At 24.0% G+C, this 20,137-nt stretch overlaps 1 protein-coding gene across 2 annotated transcripts in view; it reads right to left on the reverse strand.

Moving 5' to 3' along the window:
- Positions 1-20,137, reverse strand: part of LOC129608886 (neuronal acetylcholine receptor subunit alpha-7-like) — a 149,576-nt gene that overhangs the window by 103,573 nt on the left and 25,866 nt on the right. For both annotated transcript variants that reach the window (XM_055520656.1, XM_055520655.1), the window contains exons 2-5: positions 11,809-11,853; positions 11,028-11,318; positions 9,625-9,700; positions 4,657-4,851 (exon numbers count right to left, since the gene is read on the reverse strand). In XM_055520656.1, the coding sequence (XP_055376631.1) occupies positions 4,657-4,851; positions 9,625-9,700; positions 11,028-11,318; positions 11,809-11,853 (607 nt within the window). The remainder of the gene's footprint in view (positions 1-4,656; positions 4,852-9,624; positions 9,701-11,027; positions 11,319-11,808; positions 11,854-20,137) is intronic.

Consider the following 20,137-nt stretch of genomic DNA (forward strand, 5'->3'; position numbering starts at 1 on the left):
ACAAGGTAAGTTCTTGGAATTTCCTGGAATACTACGTTTAATAATCCGGAATATTGGGTTTAGTAGTATAGAGCTTATAATTCAAAATAAACAAAAAAAGTAAAAAGGAGAAGCTACACAAAATAATTCCTAAGAGCTTTGATTTTTTTCTTAATTATTACGTAAAATAACAAGTCCTTAAGTCCAATGTTATGTGTTACAAGAAAGGCAATTTTGTTAACTTTTAAATATAAATTAATCAAATCTCACCATTTTTTCAGAGAGAGAGAGAGAGAGAGAGAGAGAAAGAATGTAATAGTACAAATAACGAGAGAAATCAATTTTCATTCAATCATTTTACTTCGGGTATACCGCATAAAGTCTTTGACATCCTGTATATATAGTTTTCTCTAATCGTTCTATAATCATAATAGTTTAATATTGAATAAAAAGATTAATAATAAAATAAAATTTTTAAGAAAATTATTTTATTATTATTATACAAAATGTCTGTTTTAAAAATTAATCGTCTTTATGAAACAAAAAGAACCGTTTTCCGTTCATTGTACCTTTAAATATGATTGTATGTATGTATAGTAATAATATTATTGTTAAATGTGTTTATTATATTTCATATATTATCCAGGAAGAATCGGAGACACAAAAAAAATAAAACGAAATTTTTATTTACTTTCCATAGATTTCACATTTCATTTCTTTTTTTTTTTTTTGTTTTAAAGAAAAATTTATTTTTCTTTTTCAATTGTGTTTACTGGAAAAGAAATGCAAAGGGGGACATACTTAGTTGATAATGGGAGAGATGATAATATTAGAAAGAAAGAAATTATATATTTCAAAATGGAATGGTTTTTGAACAGTTGTGTATGACATTTAATCAAAAAACAAAAGAAAAACAAAAAGAGCAAAGTTATCATTAAACATAATGGTTTTATGTTTTTTTGTTTATTTTTTTTTTTTGGGGAGTTGAAAAAAACAATTTATAAAAGAATTTATAGAAATTTTTTTTATTATTTTATAGGAAATGAATTCAATGAAGCGATTGTTAACACAATTATATTGAAGATTTCTTAAGTGCTTATATTTTATGAGAGTTTTTTTTTTTTTTTGAATATTTTTATATATAAACTTTAACAATAATTAATAAAAATATTAATCATTAACGTATTATGAATGAAAATGTAAAAAAATAAAATGGTAAATTTTATTGAAATTTAATCATTAGATGAATGAACTATTCAATATCGAGAGTTTAGTTTGCCATAATGACAAGCTTGTTGATATAAAGTGGTAGAATTCTGTGTAAGCAATTATTATATTACGTATATCAAATTATCCAGTTAAAAATACTGAACCTTGCTTCAGATTGGCATTATAGAATTGGACAATTATCATATAGAATGAAAGCTATATGTATCTATTCAATATTTTTATATATTCCTTCTAAAAAATATCGCCTTTATTGTCTAAACAACATTGGATGATTATTGCATATGTTCTGGTGAAGACCAGAAAATTTCATGTGAAAGAGCATAAAGAAAGAAATGACTAATTTTTCAAACCAAAAACAAACTTCCATCTTGAAGTTGCGATTACTTAAACGGTCACACCATGTAAGATATCAAAAACGCGAATTGATCAGAGCGGCCTCCATTATATTAAAAACTTGTTAAAAATGTAGTTAAATAAGTTCGTAATTACTGAATTTCAATTATATATTGAATAATTTTTTAAGTGTAGAAATATACAATGAAAATTTCTTTACACAACAAACTGACCTGTTGAGCACATGAATGACGTAGTTAAAGAAACGAGTTAAGGCAGAAAAATTAAAAATTTTTTGTCTCAAACTGAAATCGAACACGTTACATTAGCCGGACACTCTATTAACAGAAGTTTATAACCTCTAAAATTTAAAAAGAAATAATAATCGCACGTTTATTATAGATTTGTAGATGTGTAAAATCGAGGTAACAGAGCACCTCAGCTAAATAGAACTATCTGTCGTGTCTCCTCTAAATATGGAGCATGTTTCTCCAACATCCGCTCCAGATCACTACTCCTGATGAACTCGAACACCTTTTGAGGCTCGGAGGACCACAATGCTGCGTGAGAATCACTCGTTAAAACAAAAGTGAAAATAATTAATTATAATAAATAACGTAAGAAACAGAAATTATTTTAGATTATTCGTCTCATAGTTGAATATTTTGCCAATATTTGACTTGATTTGTAGAAATACTCTAATTTTATGCTTTATTAAAAACAAGGAGAAAAATGTTTTATGTTCGGATAGCAAGTGTATGTACTTCAATCAAGTATAATTCTTCTAAATCATTAAGTGCTATAATAATTTACACCTAGTGATTGACTCTCGTAAAACAATTGTCGTTGCTATAAGAACCGATTGCTTTCAACAACATCACCCAAAATATACACCCAGAAAATTTATATATTCCAAATTAACTTATTTATTTAAGATATTTAAGTGTTTTTACTTAATATGTTTTTTTTTGTTATAATTTAAAAAAGAAAGAGAAATAAAAAAAAAAACAAGACAAGAAAATTCTTCAAAGGTAATGAAAAAAAAAAAGAAGAATACACGAAAGTTTTCCATGGCGAATTCAAGAAATTCCAAAAATTTTAGTAACAATGCATTCCAACGTACAAGTATTTGGAGTATTATACAAAATTATGGAAATGGTATAATCCTGGTTAATTTTTTTATGTTTCTCATTTTTACATTTCTTCAATATATTTCAATAATGTAATTTTTAACTTTTAATAAAAAGTTTTTTAAATTCATTTTTTTTGCCTCCTCCTACTAAAAAAGTTACGTATTTTTGCTTTCTAAAACAAAAAAAAAAACAAGAGAAAAGTTTTTGCTCAGAAGGGAAAGTGAAAACATTAAGTAGAGCGCAAGAGATCCAAAACATACCGGAGTCTAAAAACTTTTTTTTTTAATTCTCAAACAAAAAAAAAATGAAATTTTACTTTGATTTGCAAGGTGATATAAAATTTTTGTAAAAAGTAGCAAGCTGTTTATGGGAATCATAAATTTTACTAAAAAAACTAAAATAATAGCACATACTGTAGATCGTAGTTGTTTGTGGTGAATGATTTGTTGAAGGCTTAAAATACATTTATATGAAATTTTTCTTCGAGTAACACCGGTTAGCTGTTCAAAATGTATTTTTGTGGAAATTTCTGTTTATACCAATAATTTTAAATCGAAAAATCTAGTTCGTTGATGATTTTTTCAACCACCGTGTACATGTACGTGTAGGGTACGCTTATTTATTATTATATAAACATATTCAGATACATATACAAAAATAACGAAACAAAAAGGCACATAATATACTTACATATTAAGTATTTGATATATGCTTCTGGCTTGAATGGATCTAATGATGAAGGGATGAGTTTGTAAACAGTAGACTACATGTACGTTTAATGAATAAATGAAATTTTTTTTAACTTATTCCCTTGTTATAATAAAGATGATGTTTTTTAAAGTCAAAAATTTTGTTAATGTTTATAACTCTGATCTTGTAATTGATTCTTGGAAATAAAATGGTGACATTTTGTTTAGTGTAGACAAGTGCATGAAATTTAAAACGTTGTTTATTGTGAGTGTTTTAGTTCACAAAAATTATAAAGGAAGGTCGCTGTTCATTTACTGTTATAATATTAATAGTAAATCGAAAATACTGTGTAGATTCTGCGGCCAGGGTACAGATAGCATTAGTCATATTCAGAGATGTAAATGCATAAAGGAGCCTAATCCTAATATGACTTCATTATAAGACGCCTAAAGACCAACAAACACATTTCAAGAACTCAAATATAAAGCATTCAAGTAGTTCGATGACTAGATTAAATAATTAAGTGGTGCTTGGCGTGTATTTTATTGTAAGCAAAAGGTATTTTCAGAACATTAGCCCTGTAAATTGTTCGTATTAATCTGAATTATGTGTCTCAACACAAGTCAATATTATATAACTGAAAATTTTCTTTTAGATCAAGATTTTTATCAATTGATGATTAATACTGTGTATTATCAAAAGTTTTATTGACTGAGGCGCTGAATCGGTAACTATATAATATATAAAGTTGCTTCCATACCTGGACACTATTTTAAAACTTTACTTAAGGATCATATTAACCATCAGAAAAAGGCCAAGATAAATTATTTTGGATTAAACCTTGTATTTTACATTAAAAAAAGGAATAGAAATGTATAGTCATTCTGTTTTTTTTTTTCAAATCCCACATATTTTCATTAAAATATTTATTCTCTTATCTTTTGTTCTTCATATCAAAGGGAGAGGGAAAGTGATAGATACTAAAAATGTACGTTTTTATATTGAGTATAATACTGAGTGGGAGAGGGAATAGTATATATAAAACTTTTGATAAAAAAATTAAACTAAATTAAACTAAACTTTTCCCTTCGCTTTTTCGTTGCCCAAAACTGAAGCGTTTGAATTAAAAAAAGTGTGCGACATACATAACACATAACATATGTGCGACATACAATTGTTAATAAAAAATTATAAACAGAGGTATGCAAATGCTTGAATTTAGTGTATTGTATATAATATAAATGTTATTCAAATATATATATATATATATAACTTATTTATGTATACTTACCTAATGATAATTTCTCTCCAGAATCTGGTGGCAGTGTAAATCCCAATAGGGCCATTGATGCAATAAGAACACATGGAACAATTAAGTTGAAAAAATAATATAATGTACGACGACGTATTATTATGGCAAATGTTATATCAATATATGGTTCCGGACAGCAGTTATAGTAGATTTCGTTACGTTTGCCTGGAACACCTATAAAATATAATATTTAAAAAACAGTGTAAGTATAAGAGTAAAAGAAATGAAAAACATTTTTTTTTTGTTCAAGAGAAACAAAATTAGAATTATATTTTTATATATATGTGAGATTGGGTATTATGATAATCGCAAAAAAGTACGAAACAAAAATTGAAAAGAAAAAGAACAAAATTAAAACAATTTAAAAAAAAACGAAATTAATACAGTAATTTCTCGATAATTTAAGCATAGACTGTTATTATGTCCATGGTAATGCCATCTCTCATGATAAACCTTAAGTAACATAATTTCGTATTAACCCTCAACTAGATGCGAATTAACGTGAAGTATTTAAAGTATCGTGTTCTAGCTATTCGTCTGTCAGTTGGTGAAATGTATAATAGTTCGTTTCCTCATCCTGTTAATGAGAGTTATACATTCTTTTTTTTTGTTTAAAACATTTTGTTACATCTGCTGCGGTCGCTACTTAAAAGTAAAATCTCAGCTTATTTATCTTTTAACTCTCTTGTAAAGCTCTACAGAGTCTTCATTACTTAGCAAATCCCTAAAAAAACCTTTATTGCTTAATGTTTTGAAATGGAGGAAGAACGTCTCTGAATGTAAAGTTCTATTCATTCCATACCCAATTGCCGTATGTGATACCCTATTGTCGCTAAAAAAACCGTTTTATACATTAGTGTTGCTGAACATAATTACGGTTTTTGACATAATAAATGAAAATGACAGCGACATCAGTATAGATTAATTTCGAGCTCTGATTTTCGTGTTTGTAATATATATCTGATTTGTATGCACAGCATTATATATTCCAATATTTTCTGTTTAGAAGTCGCCATATTTACAATAAGGTGATTAGGACAATAAATTACCGTCCGGATTTTTGAAAATTTTTATTATATATTTAAGCAATATTTGTATTTAAACTTCACTGTACAGTGTAGTACACATACGTATTTTGGAAAAATGTTATTTGCATATAGATACCGTTATTTTATTATTAAATACACGTTTACATACACAAAATATCTCTTTTTTTTGTTTTCCATATAATAACAAAACAAAATAAGAGGAAAAAAATAAAAATAAAATGAGGTTAAAAGAAAATTAGCACGTTAAATTATTTTTAATGGTTGGATTAAAATGTATAAAGTAATCTTAATTTATTATTGAATAAAGTTTATTCATTGTCATTAATTATAGAAATGGTGTACAGAGTGCTTACACAAGTAATTTAAAAAAAAAAAAAATCTTATTATACTAATATTGTTTTTCTCTCAAGTGTTATTGCTTTTTCATAAATTTTCTCTTTTTTTGATTTTTTTGCTTTGTTTTTTTGTTTGAAAAAGTTTTGAGAGAAAAAAGACCAGATGTACTTGTATTTAGACATTGTATTTTTAATAAATTGGTAAAAAAATTTATTTAAATGAAAAATGTTTGAATTTTGAAATACAATTAAGGAAAAAGTTCGTGGCAGAGCTTTTTTTCATAGTGGCAGAGGCTATTAGGTGATTGTCTGAGATAAGATATTGATTGTCTGAGTGTCTACGATAAGTCTATTTTGACAATATTGTATTATGAAATTTACTGTTATAAACAGAGCGACAGTTTGAATATTATAATAAAATGTGAAATTTTAGTTGAAGTAGCATTGTGTGATGGGAATGATATTAAATACAAATTATTTTCGTTATTGCGGTGTGGTAGCAACTTTAAAAAGAATAAATTAAGTGCAATTGCATATTTTTTAAGGTTAGGTTTAGGTTAACGTGTAGAATATTATTATGGTATGCAAATCACATTACAATTTTATAACTTGATGCAAAAATATTTTTTTTTTTAAATAAAAAAATGTCAATAATAATAATTTTTAATAAATTTAAATTTTAAATAAAAACCACAATTTAGCCTTATTTTTAAAATTATTGAAATCAATGTCCTAATTTTCATTTTCCATTTTTTTATTCGGTTTTTATTGAAATTTAAAAATTTTCTGCATTATTTGTTTGGTTTCCATTTTGTAAAATGACTTGATTTTTAATAAATTTTTTCATTTTTATTTTGTCATCTCGTCTCTTACATTATAATTTTTTTTTTTTCTTTTTTTTAGATGATAAATAATAATTTGATTTAATTTTAACCTAAAAATGTCATAATATTTTTTAAAATGGATGGGACAGAAAAAAAAAATAATGTATGTAAATTTTTTTTAGAAGGAAGCATAAAAAATCGGAAAGTAGCTCTTTCGCAAGAATTTCGACTTTTATTTTTGGCACAATTATTTAAAAAAAATTTCTTGTTTTTTTTTTGATTATTCTTTTCACTTTTTGAAATTAATAAGGAAGAGGAATGAAAAAGAAAAAGTTTTTTTTATATGAAAACTTTTTTTGCTCCTTTAGAATTGCTTGAATTTTTTTTTTCTTTTCAAAAAAAAAATTTTCCTATAACAGTTCTTCGCACTATAAAACAGTGTTAAAAATTCACGCCATTTTTCAAGTCAAATGACTTATACATAGTTTATGTTTTTTTTTTTTTTATTTCGATGATAAAAAACTAGAAAAAATTAGTAAAAACTTCTTATTTTTATTTTTTATTATTATTTAAGCAGGGATGTACATAGTTTTTTCTAATAGGGTTGCAGCTGTGTGCAAGATGCCAATTTTTGATAAGATTTTTTTGAGTTTGCAATTGTGGAACTAGATCAATTAAATATTTCGAGGAAATGAAGCTATTTTTGTTGTCGATTCAAATTATGTTACTTGTTATACACTGTTAGGTCTGTTATATGTTTCGGTTTTTTTTAGATGAAACTAAAGCATTCGAGCACATTATAAAAATTTAAGACAATTTCAACTGTTTTGTCATATTCTTCTATTAAAATTTTTTATACCTTTTTAGATACAAAAGGAAAGGAATTGGATATATAGCTAGTCTGACGTATGCGAATTTAGCTCTAATACAAAATTTGTTTTAATCGAGTACACAAAGCGTAAGTTGCAATAATAGCAAAATAATACTTTTTTAAGATGCCTCTTTTCTATGAAGTTTTTGCTTTCCAAGTTTGTTCTTAAAGAAAGGTTTAGTATTCAGAATGTAGTCTAAAACAAAACTGTCAACTAAGTTGCCATTTATAAATTTGCAGTGGCAATTAACTATTCGCTTAAAATATAAATAATTGTGTCGAAAATGTGAAAAACTAACAAAAAACTTTTATATTAAACTACATAACTAAAGCACGTCCCTGATTATATCTCGTAGGATTTTTTTTTTATATGAATTATAGTGGAAACGGATATTAGATTAAGAAAAGTGGTACAATGTTATTTAAAAATTATATTATAAAAGAGGATGTCGTTAAGAAGATGACATCAAAAGTTCTTTCGCCTTTATAATTCTGAAACTATTCTCTTGAATATTAAAACCAAATAAATGAGAATATGTAGTCATATTAAGAGAATCAAAAAAGAAATGAAGAGAGAGGGGGTGAGAGAAAGTAAAACAGGCAAGGCATAACAAAATAGATTTTCCGCGTTTTAAAATAAATAAAAAATTGAAGAGGAAAACTTTAGGAGGCAGGAAAGTAAAAAAATTAAAATGTAGGATAAAGAAAAAAAATATTTTAGCTTTGCTCTCTCTCTTTCTCATCTCTTTGTTTCTCTATTTTTATTGTTATCTTTAAGCATTGAATGAATTTCAAAATACTTTGCAAAATAATTTTTACAAATTGTAGTAAAGAAAGGGATAAAATTTGAATAATGAGTAAAAAAGAAATAAATAAATAAAATAAAAAAAAATAAAAACTAATTTAATTTTTTTTCTTTCCAGTCATTTTCATTTTTTATTTTTCGTTTTGTTCTTAAATAAAATGTAAAAGATAAAAAATTCTTTTATCGTTCTTATGTAATGGGTTCGTTCATTTTCAATTTGGACATTATACGATTCTTATAGTATAATAGCTGATTATTTTGATTTCATAAATTTTTTTATATAAGAAACTTTAAGAAGAAAGTGATTTTGAGGAAACCAAAAAACTACAATAAAAATTACAATTTTGGCACCATAAAACTATTTTTTTTTTTGTTTTTGGTCTTGTGTTTCCTTTTATTTTCAATGGTTTCATTCATACCATTAGAACAAGACAAAATTCTCATTTTTATTTTGATTTAAATGAAATATTATAAAAACAACAAAAATATTTATTCATATTTAAATTTGCAATTATATTTTAACATTTAATTTTATTATCATTAATCTTATTGTATATTTTGTTTACTCAATGTTAGAAGTTATATAGAGAAGAAACATAAATATTTTGAATAGATTATTGTGTCTGTCTACAAAGGGAATTCTAATAATGAATTTCAATAATATTTTGTGTATAAATAAAAAAATAAATCTGATAATATTTCTATGACTATCTATAAAATAAAAATTATTAATAAAACAAATGAGATGTGTAATAATGTGTATATATAATATTTTTCTAATTGAAAAATTTATGAATTAAATAAAGTAAGAAATAAGTTCTGACCTAAATAGTTAATATTTTGAAAAATGTTAATTATTATTATTGGAATAAAGTTTTCGGAATTTTATTGTATTATTATTAGAACTCATCCTTTAAAATATTGAAATTTAGAAAATAAAATAGTTTCTTCTAAAATTAAAAATTTTAATTAAATTTTATGTAATTTTAAATTTTAAAAGATGAAATTTTTAAATGAGATTTAAGAGTTAATTCTTTAATCAATTAAGAATAACATTACTTACCTAATAATTCCCATTCGCCATTAAGAACATAACTACTAATATCACCACCAGCTTCATCTTGTAACTGTAAATCGAGCTGTAAGAATGCAGAAGAATAAAGAAAATTAATTGATTAAAATTAAAGAATTTTTTTATTTTATAATTTTTTCAATGTTATTATTAAATTATTATACAAAATTCCTGTTGAAAATTGAACTAAAGAAAAATAAATAATTTTTAAGCTAGCCTTCTAATGTCTAGTGTTAAATTTGATTAGCATTCTTGAAAATCAAATACCAAAATATTTTAATAAACTACAGTTACATATACGTAAATATTGAAAATTAATTGCTATACTTTAATATTCTGGATCATCTATTTAATTTAATTTAATTGGTATGTCGTTTTACAATATTAATTTATCATTTATGAATAATATACTTTAAATTTTTCTTAAAAGTTCTGTATACAATATGCACTAATATAATTTAAAATCTATGTAAATAATTGAAATGATAAGAAAATACTCAATCTAATTAAATATTATACCAAAAGAAAATTAAATTCATTAAATTCATTAAATAATGGTATATAACCACAAAATATTGAAAATTTTTCGAATATACATACTTCTCATTATAATGGAATTCGTATAAGGATATTTATATTATTTAAATGAATACAATTTCAAAATTTATATACAATATTATTCTTGTTTATTATAAATAATAATTGTGTCCAATATCCTACACATACATTATTTTTATTCTCAATCAATTATCCTTATACGACTATGTTAAATTTGCCCCATATATTCCAATGGTGTTAAAATATTACAATATTATTATTACTTTTTATATAATATTTATTGGGATATATATATATATATTTTTTTTTTAATAAATATTTAATAATCTTAAATGTTGTCTTCAATGTATATAGATATTATAATTTAAAATAATACATATAATTGCATTCTATTTTATAGAATAACAATAATAATGAAAATAAATTTCTATTTTGCAGTTATTTAATGTTCCTAAATGTATTATACTGCATTAAAAACCAATTTAAATTCATATGTATATACATTCTTATATAACCTCTATATAAAATTTTCTAAATTATTATTTTATTTTTGAATTATTCTATACATATAAATTGTAATTATCATTATTATTATATGAAGTTATACTCTTTGTTATAATATTATAGATTAGAGTGATATGCAGTTTTAATATAGAATTTCAATAAAATATAATATTTTTTATATAAATGAAAATATTAAATATAAAATAATATGATTTATTAAGTACATACATATATATAAACATATACATAATAATAACAATTTTAATTTATGATATACTAATGTATAAATCATTTATATATGTATATATAAGCATATTATATTATATAATTACCTGAAATCCATCATATGTCCAACTACCAAATTTCATTTCACATCTTTGATCATCAAATGGAAACCATGTTATATCGATTTTACATGTTGATTTAAATATTCCAGGTGGTACATAAAGGCAGGAACCATTACTACGAACAACAACATTTGTTTGATATGTTCCATCGAAACCTTCATCTGCACTATTATACATAAGTACATCAGGTTTCCATATACGATGTGGTGGTATACGTAAATCTTTAACACCACCATATTCAGATGTATTCCATCTTAAATTCATATCATTCCATTCCTGTATTTTAAAAAATATATATATATATATATATTAATAATAAATTATCGAATAAAATAATATTGAATAATTTAAAATATTGACTATACATCTATCAAAATTGCTGTATTAAATTTTTAAATTAATTGAAATATAAGAATAATGCTAAATATAAAATTTTGTAAATTTAATCAGTAAAATGTTTGATTTATTAAAAATAACCACATGTTAATTAGGAAAATGAATTGAAGTTGAAAGTTTTAATGTAATGTTATAGTAAGTTATCAAGGGTATTGAAAGAAATTTAGTGAAATTTTTGAAAAAAATCATGATTTTTGCCACCATTGTTCTCATTACAATATTTTATTACAACTCACAAAGCCACATTTTGTTATATTAGCTATTTTTCCGGATTTTCAAAAACAAAATAAGGACTGATGTATATTCAATACATGGCTTCAATTATTAGATTAATTAAAATTTTAAACAAAATTAATAATAAATAACTTACCAGTTTTAACCAAACGTTCGTAACGAGCAATTGATTTTTTTCATCCTGAAAATAAAAATAAATATAATTAAATAAATTGGAGTTTAAATATGATAATATTACTTAAAAAAATACATACATACTTACATATGTATGAAATATTGAATACATACATTATACATTATAAATGTACATATGTATGTATGTAAATGCATAAAATATCATGGTATAAGAAATTTATTCATAAAATATTTTGTTTCGAATAATCTTTGTCAGATGCAATTATTGAAAAAGGATATTTTCAAGAGGAAAATTTATAGTTCAGTTTATGTAATATATTACATAACCTAAATATTAACCATACACATATACATACATCGATATAAATAATTTCTAGTTGTTAAACTAAATTATAATTTCGAATTGAATAAAAGAAATTATGAAATACATAAATGACAATTTTAATTTTTTTTTTCTATTTGAAATTTTTTGAATTACTATGATTTAAAAAAAAAAGATTTTAAGTCTTAGTGATATTCTTAAACAATTTTGTTAAATACATGTTCGAAACCTTTTTCCCTTTCTATTTAAATATTGTTGCATATAGGTATAAACTGGAGAATAATTCAACTGCATTCATTCAAATAGTAAATATTTAATTTGTTAGAGAAAATTTGATTTAAAACATTGCAATCAAAAAATTTAAGTCTCTTCAAAATTTTTTATATTCTATGTATTGGCATTCCAATTCTTTACACTGTCTAACGGGTCATTTTAGCTTAATTTAATAGTCTTTCTACTATATTTTATATCAACTAAAAAAGAAAGAGCGAAAAAACTTAAAAAGGAGAAAACAGGAGGGAAATAAAGCATTGTAGTTGTAACACAACGTTGCAAAACATTGGCATGAATAACAATTTGTGTGATAACTCTCACTTATAACCTGTTCGAACAACAAAATTATAACAGTATATGTATAAACAGTATAGTCAAATTCTATTCTAGTTTCAATGCTAAATCGGGTACAAAAGCACTGCTAAAAAAAAGGAAATGCTAAAATCAAAAATTTTTGCATTTTGTAGAAAAAAATAATGTTTTTGTTTAGAATTAGAAATGTTAGTTGGCTTCATTGACTAAAAAGTTACTAATTGCTATAGTATTAGTTTTTCTCTTATACAACTTTTTCTCTTTTTAGGAGAGTGTGAGAGAAAACAAATTCTTGAATTTTTTTCCCCTAAATATATGCAATGTTTTTGAAAATTATAGAATCTCATGTTTTCGTTTAATTTTTTTGTTTTTCTGTTATACTGTTTTTATTTAGGATTGAAATTACAGTGATTTGGTGATAAACAAAATATTTTCTTTTTTTGAAAGTGTGATTTAGGGCGCATGTAACAAAAAACCGATATAATTAAAAATGCAATAATTTTATTTCCAATTTTCATTCTCATTTTTTTTCTTTTCTAATTTCCATAATATCTTACAATTTTGCTTTCTTATTTTTTTTTTTTGTTCATTCCATTTTTATATGAAAATAAATTTAATATAAAGAAATTATGTTAAAAAGTTGGAATATACGGAGCAGAAGAATTAAAAAGAAAAAAGAAAGAGAGGAAAAATAAAATAAAAATAAATCTTTTCGCTTTTTTTTTTGTTGTTGCCGAAAAAAAAAAGCAAAATTCAACAATTGGGTGGTTTTAATTTTTCATGGTTAAGTTACGCTATTATAATGATAATTTTATTTTTATTTATTTTTTTTTTTGTTTTTGGTATATAAGGCGCCCACCACAAAAGAAAATTGTTGTTTTATTGTTGCTTTAATTCTTGTTTTTCTATGAGTTTTATGTTTGTGTTTTCTTTTTTATTTTCTTGTTTTTGTGATAACATTTTACCCGCACCTCTTCCACTACTCTACATAACAATTTTCAGATTCAACAACAATAATAAAAGCAACAATATAAACAAATAATAAGATCTACCCCCTTTTTGTTATTTTTCCTATCCTTAGATAAAAAAAAAAAATGAAAAAAATATTTTTGTTTTTCTTATGTAGTTTTTAACATAAATCTTTTCGCCATGTCGTTATTAAAGTCATTGGATACAATAATACAAATGAAGAGAAAAAATAATAAGAAGAAAAACAAAGAAAACAATAAATTTGCAAAAGAAAAATTATCGTCTATATACGCTTAGTTTCTATGCTGTTTTTTGAAATGGAAACGAGAGAGAGAGTGGTTTATAATATTCAAAGTTGGTTATTATTACCCCCCCTCCACAAAAATTCCTATAGTAGCGAAATATAAACTTGTTTTATTAATTATAATAACAGTTTATTTATTATTTAGGATGTGCGGTATTTTTTATTTTTTTGTATTTTGGGGTTAGTATATAGTGTAGTGTGGTGTTGATGTTGATACAGTGATGATAGCGACAACTGTCGCCTATAATGGTATACACTAAAAAAAAAAAAAATTTGAGAAAAGAAAAAATATAGAATAAGGGAGCTGTCGTTTCTTATTGAAATTCATTTTTCACCATTATATATGGATGCTACAGGTTATTTATTATATAATATGGTATTATTATTATTATTATTATTATTATTATTATTATTATTATTATTGTATTTCTAGGGAAACAAAGATTCTAGAGAAACAAAAGTTTCAGTTTCTTATTGGAGAATATGCAGGGTTTTTGGAGAGTAAAGGAGCACATATTTCCCTTCCTCCTTATTATATTCAAAATATAAAATTTTTTGTTTTTGTTTTGTTCTGCTTCGGATTATGAAAATTAAGTTTTATTTTAGTGTTATTATTTATAATATAAGTGTATGCATACATATGTGTTGCTGTACAAAATATATGTGTTGCTTAAAATTTTTTTTCTCTATATTTTTGGTAACTTTAAGCTATGATATGCTAAGGATATTAATTTTTTATATTATGTACGTTATAAATTTTTATCTAAAAGTTTTCATGTTTCATTTATGTGAATATTATGAATTTTATATGAATAATTGAGAACATTTTAAGATAAACACAGAAAAAAATTGTTGTAAATCATTTTTAATATAAGCTGGTAGATAAGCTAAGCTAGCTTTGTTTTCTTTTTTTGATTTCTAATTAAAATTAAATATTTTTATACTTTTTAATTTTCTGATCATATCGTTAGTTTTCTAAATTATGTGGTCTAATAGAACTGGGTACGAAAAATAAAGTCGTTCTATCATTAATCACTTATGTGGGTGAACATGAATTTGAAGAGAGTTTGATAAGCCGTTCAACTGTTGCGCTGGATGGAAATTTATTTGATCTGAGCCTTTCTACGGTTTGTACGAGTATAGATCAGTGGTCGCGGAACTGGAATTATCCCAAATGAAGTAAAAATGAGATTTTTTTTTGTGGAAATTAAACTTTTGTGAGTAAAAACCATGTATTTTTAATTAGCTGCTTTATATGCCTGTTAATATTTTTTTTTCAACTTAAACAATTTAGCGACATATGTAAGCCATGCAATCTCACTAGCCACTACTACAATAATAAAGATTTACTATCTTGAATGGCAACCCTCTATTAATTAAAATTTTTATTAAAAAAAAAAGAAATCGCTTTATTGTTATTAAACTAATTGTAAATTTCAAATTTTATTAATGAACAAGAACCAATTCTAGAAGTCATGAATTGCATCGTCCTAAATTTAAAAATTGTTTTTTGTTTTTTCGTGATAAAATATTCAATTTTAGTAATTTTTAATAAAATTTTTAATTTTATAAAATTTTTTTAATTTTTATTTGCATATCAAAAAGTTTTTTGTTTCCTTTCTTTTTTATTTTTAATTAAATGCATTGCAATATGAAAATGTTAACTGTTTTCATAAACTTTTCCCCCTTTTTCTTGTGTCTGCCATAAGACAAAAAAAAAAATTAATTTAAATATTTTTATATACACAGGGTGTCTCGTATCAAAGTATACTGCTACATACCATTATATAGGCCCTCATGAATAGGAAAACATTTTTGTATGAAGACGACGTTCACAGCTGAACGAACAGGTTCGTAGTTGTACAGACTCAAAGTCAATTTCGACTGGTATTTTTATTTTTTTAAATTTTAAATATAATTCCGTGCCTGTGTAAGACAGGCGCATTAATAAATATGATTTGAAAATTTCAGAATAAGGGCTTTCTTATGAATATCTACAGTAGTTATAATTTGTTTATTTTTCGGAATCACATGAGTTTAAAATTCGAAAATTTTAAAATTTTAACTTTTCATTTTTAAAAAAAGTTTTGTACATGGACTTACACAACTTTGCCAATGAGGCAACGTATGAAGAAAACTCGGTTCTTAAGTTGATCATTTGCATAACAGAAAGAAGGCACTATTTTGAACGGTTGTTGTACATTTCTGTAAGTCATTGAAGAAAAAAAAATTGGTACAAAATAAGATTCTATTTTTCTAAATAGCTCCCAAACCAGAATAGGTACGGAGATGATCCCTATACCAAATTAAAGGTCAGTAGATAAGGTTGCCAGCTGTGCTAAAATTCGAAGAAAGAACTCAAGACAATAGACTTGTCTACTGATGAAGGCACTTTAATAGGAGCCACCCCGTATACAGTTCGTTTTAATCTATACAATAGTATAATGTACTTGAATTTTGAATTTAAAATTAAAACTTTTCCATGTAATATTAATCTTTCTCTATAAAACAAATGAATTCAAATTGAAAATGAAAAACAAAAAGGAAAGCAGAAAAAATATAAAGGACAGTAATAGGAAATTACTAAAATAAGTTAATAAGAAAATTGAAATTTTATTTTTCCTTCCATTTTCTTGAAAAACAAAAAAAAAAAATTAGGAAACGAAAAACTAAAAAATTTATAGAGGAAATTTTTCTCAAATTTAATATTTACTTTACATATAGAAAAAAAAAATGTTCCCTTTTCCGTTTAACTTTTGTGTTTTTCACTTCTAACCTTTTAAATATTTTTACAATTTTTTACTCCATTTTTCCTTATTGTTCATTCAAAATGATATGAGATTATTGTATATATGAGCATACACATACGTGCATACATATAATATAATATACTATACGTAAATATTTCTTCTTGTTCAATTATTATCCTTCCATTTAAAATAAGTGAAATTACAAAATAAAATGTTCCCATACTTCTATTTTTCTTCATTTACACCAAAAAATATATTAAAAAATTCGGAGTGAACAGCATATTGTCGATCGAAATTAATATATACTCCTCATGTGAGATTTCTCTGCTTCGGAAATTTATTATTTCATTTGATAAAAGAAAAGAACTGGAATGTAGAACTTCAAGAATATTCGTTCCTTATTATCTTACATTTGGTCAGAAATGTAAATTCATCCGTAAAAGTTGATAAATTCATTGCACTATCCAGAAAGGAAACTCTTTGTCAGTAATGTATCATATTCCAGTGTCGGGTGTTGATTTAAAATAATATCGATAAAATTCGGTATCGGTTGATGATATCGGGGTGTCGCATGATAATTGAAAAAAAGCGACTGTCCCAACCTATTTCGATCAACATATGTCTTATGTACCTCACTAAAAATCAACTGGTTTATCTTTTTCTAACATGCAGAGATTTGCTGTTCCTTTGCAAATGCTACATGTGTTAAAAATTGTTTCCGATCCCAATTCTTATCTTACTACGAGTATTAAAAATTCAGCTAGTAAAAAGAACAACAGGACTGAGTCAGAGAACATCAGTTCAAAAAAGAAGTCAAAAAAAAAAAATGAAGAAGTTGAAAGAAAAGAAATTCTAGCCAAGAGTGAGATTTTTTTTTGCTTTTTCTTTCAATTGTTTAAGTTCTTTCATTTTTTTTTTGAATAAAAGTTTTATTAGCACAAAAGTTAACAAAAAAAAACAAAATATCCTTTATTATTCGTGTTATTTTTTGTATTTTTTCTTTGCTCTTTTTTTTTCTTTTTTCTGCAACTCTATGAAATTTTTTTTTTGAAAAAATTTTTCAAAAGGCAATCTAATGGGTTCTTTTTTTTATTTTTAAAGTAACATTCGGCAATTCAAAAAAATGTTGCATACTTTAAGGAGAAAATGTTAAAATAATTGGAAAATAAGTGAATTTTTTGGAAAAGTTGCTGGTGGTCAAATGAAAATGAAAAATTTATGTGAATTTTTAGTGAATAGGTTGTTGTACATTATAAAGCTGAATTAAGTGACTTCTTTCACAGAAAACTTGCAAGAGCTGAGCAATTGAATAGAGAAATATTGTGATATTTTACAAAAATACTATGAATTTGAGTCAATTATTTCCAGTAGGATCACCAATATTCTAATTGCAATAATTAAAAGTATATTTGCAAAAATATTGAAATTTTAACAAGAATATTCAAATAATTTCAACTCAAATACACTTTAAGTAGATATTGAAATAGTGATTTATTTTTTGGAATTAAAATTATTTTAATATTTTATTCATTTACTTTGAATTTCTAAACTTTTAATAATTATTAAAACTTTTAAATTCAAAAATTCAATAATAATTTTTTTTTTGTAATTTAAATTTAGTTTTGAAAATATTGAGCCTAAGCACGTTTTTATTATGAAAGAAAGTTATAAGATAGAAATCATAATACCGTTAAAAGAATTATGAGAATATTGAAAATTCTTGTACGTACTTCAACTTAAATAAAAAACATTTGAAAACTTTAGAAATGACTTTTCATCTTAATATTAATTATAAAAAAAAAAAGGGAAAACAAAATGAAAAGAGAAGAAAAATCCTGTAACTCTTATATAGTGAAAAAATTAATAAAAATAAAAATTTGACCTAATTTACGATATTTCTCTTAATTTTAATTTTCAACGAGTTTTATAAGAAGTTCAAATTTTTTTACTTACGTTATTTAAGATGGCGTAAAATACGACAAAAACTTTAGTTTTCATAAGTTTCTGTTGAAAGAAAATTGAAGAGGATAATGCATTTAAAACGTATATATGTATGCATTTTACATATTACATAAAAATTTAAAGTTAAACAAAAAGTTATAACGTAAAATGAAAGTATTATTTAGTTTTAGAATATTTGAAATTGGTTGGTAATATTCATGTAATCCAAATGAATTGTGATATTTCGGGAATGAAATTTATAATACACTAAGATTAGATTTGCTGACTAAAGCTTTGATTAAGAGATTGAAGCAGAGGAGACATCCTAAATCTCCTAATTCATAAAGTATTATTGTGATAGCACAACTAATTTAAACCATCTTTATCAGAATTGAAGTACTCAAAAAGTTAAGGATTCTTCCAAATTCCATGTCCAAGAAGTGAATGGCTAATTAACTCATTTGTTATAACCAATTTTGACTTGATCGGTAAAAGCAACATGTCCTAATAAATGTTTACTTTCTCGACAATGTGTGTGATAGTCTTGATAATAAAACCTGCTTGAAGATTTTCTTATTTTCATCTTACAAATATATTTTTTAAATACCCGTCTGAATTGGTTCTTTTCAGATAGTTTAGAGAGGATTTAAAATTAGCGATAACTTCCAAATATTTATATTAAAATTTAATATTAGAATTTTAATAATTAATGCAAAAAAACTGAAATTGTTTTTTAATTTATTAATAATAAATTCTTAAATTGCATTCAAATTTCATTTCAATCTTTACGGGATGTAGCGATATTGTTCGCGATTTAATATTATTTATTGTTTCATTGTTTTTAGAAGAATTGATTAATTCTGTTATATCTATAAAGAAACTTCCATTCATAATTTAAAACTTCATCTAAATTTCATTTATAATTTTATATATGCGTTCCAGAATTTGGGCATTTTAACATGTTGAATATGTGAACAATTAAAACAAGAATATAGAATTTAAAGAATTTTACGTATATCATATACAAGTTCAATATTTGAATAAAATCATTGGAAACACTACATATAAAAATGTATCGCCTGGATATAGCATACTTTAATTGAAATTCATGATATGCTTTTGTTTCAACTCTAATCTATATGATTATGTGGGTGGAATTGGAATCAATAGTAATTATTGTTAAGTTCATTTGAAAATTCTCAATATTTTTCAATATTTTGGCTTTAGATCTTTAGTAATTAATATTACATGGAATAAAATTCATTGTTTAAATAATTTGTATCGATGTGAAATTGGACACTTTTAATATTATATATACATAGATGCATACAAGCACATATTTGTAGTACATCAATGAAATTTTAATGTTGCTTTATTTACATGGTTTATATTTGAATGTAAAGTAGGAATAATAAATTTTTAAATGATCTTCTTATTTGTTCAATGTTAAAGCGCATAT

The sequence above is a fragment of the Condylostylus longicornis genome, unplaced genomic scaffold (assembly GCF_029603195.1).
Source record: "Condylostylus longicornis isolate FDR11 unplaced genomic scaffold, ASM2960319v2 ptg000037l, whole genome shotgun sequence".
In the NCBI taxonomy this organism is placed as follows: domain Eukaryota; kingdom Metazoa; phylum Arthropoda; class Insecta; order Diptera; family Dolichopodidae; genus Condylostylus; species Condylostylus longicornis.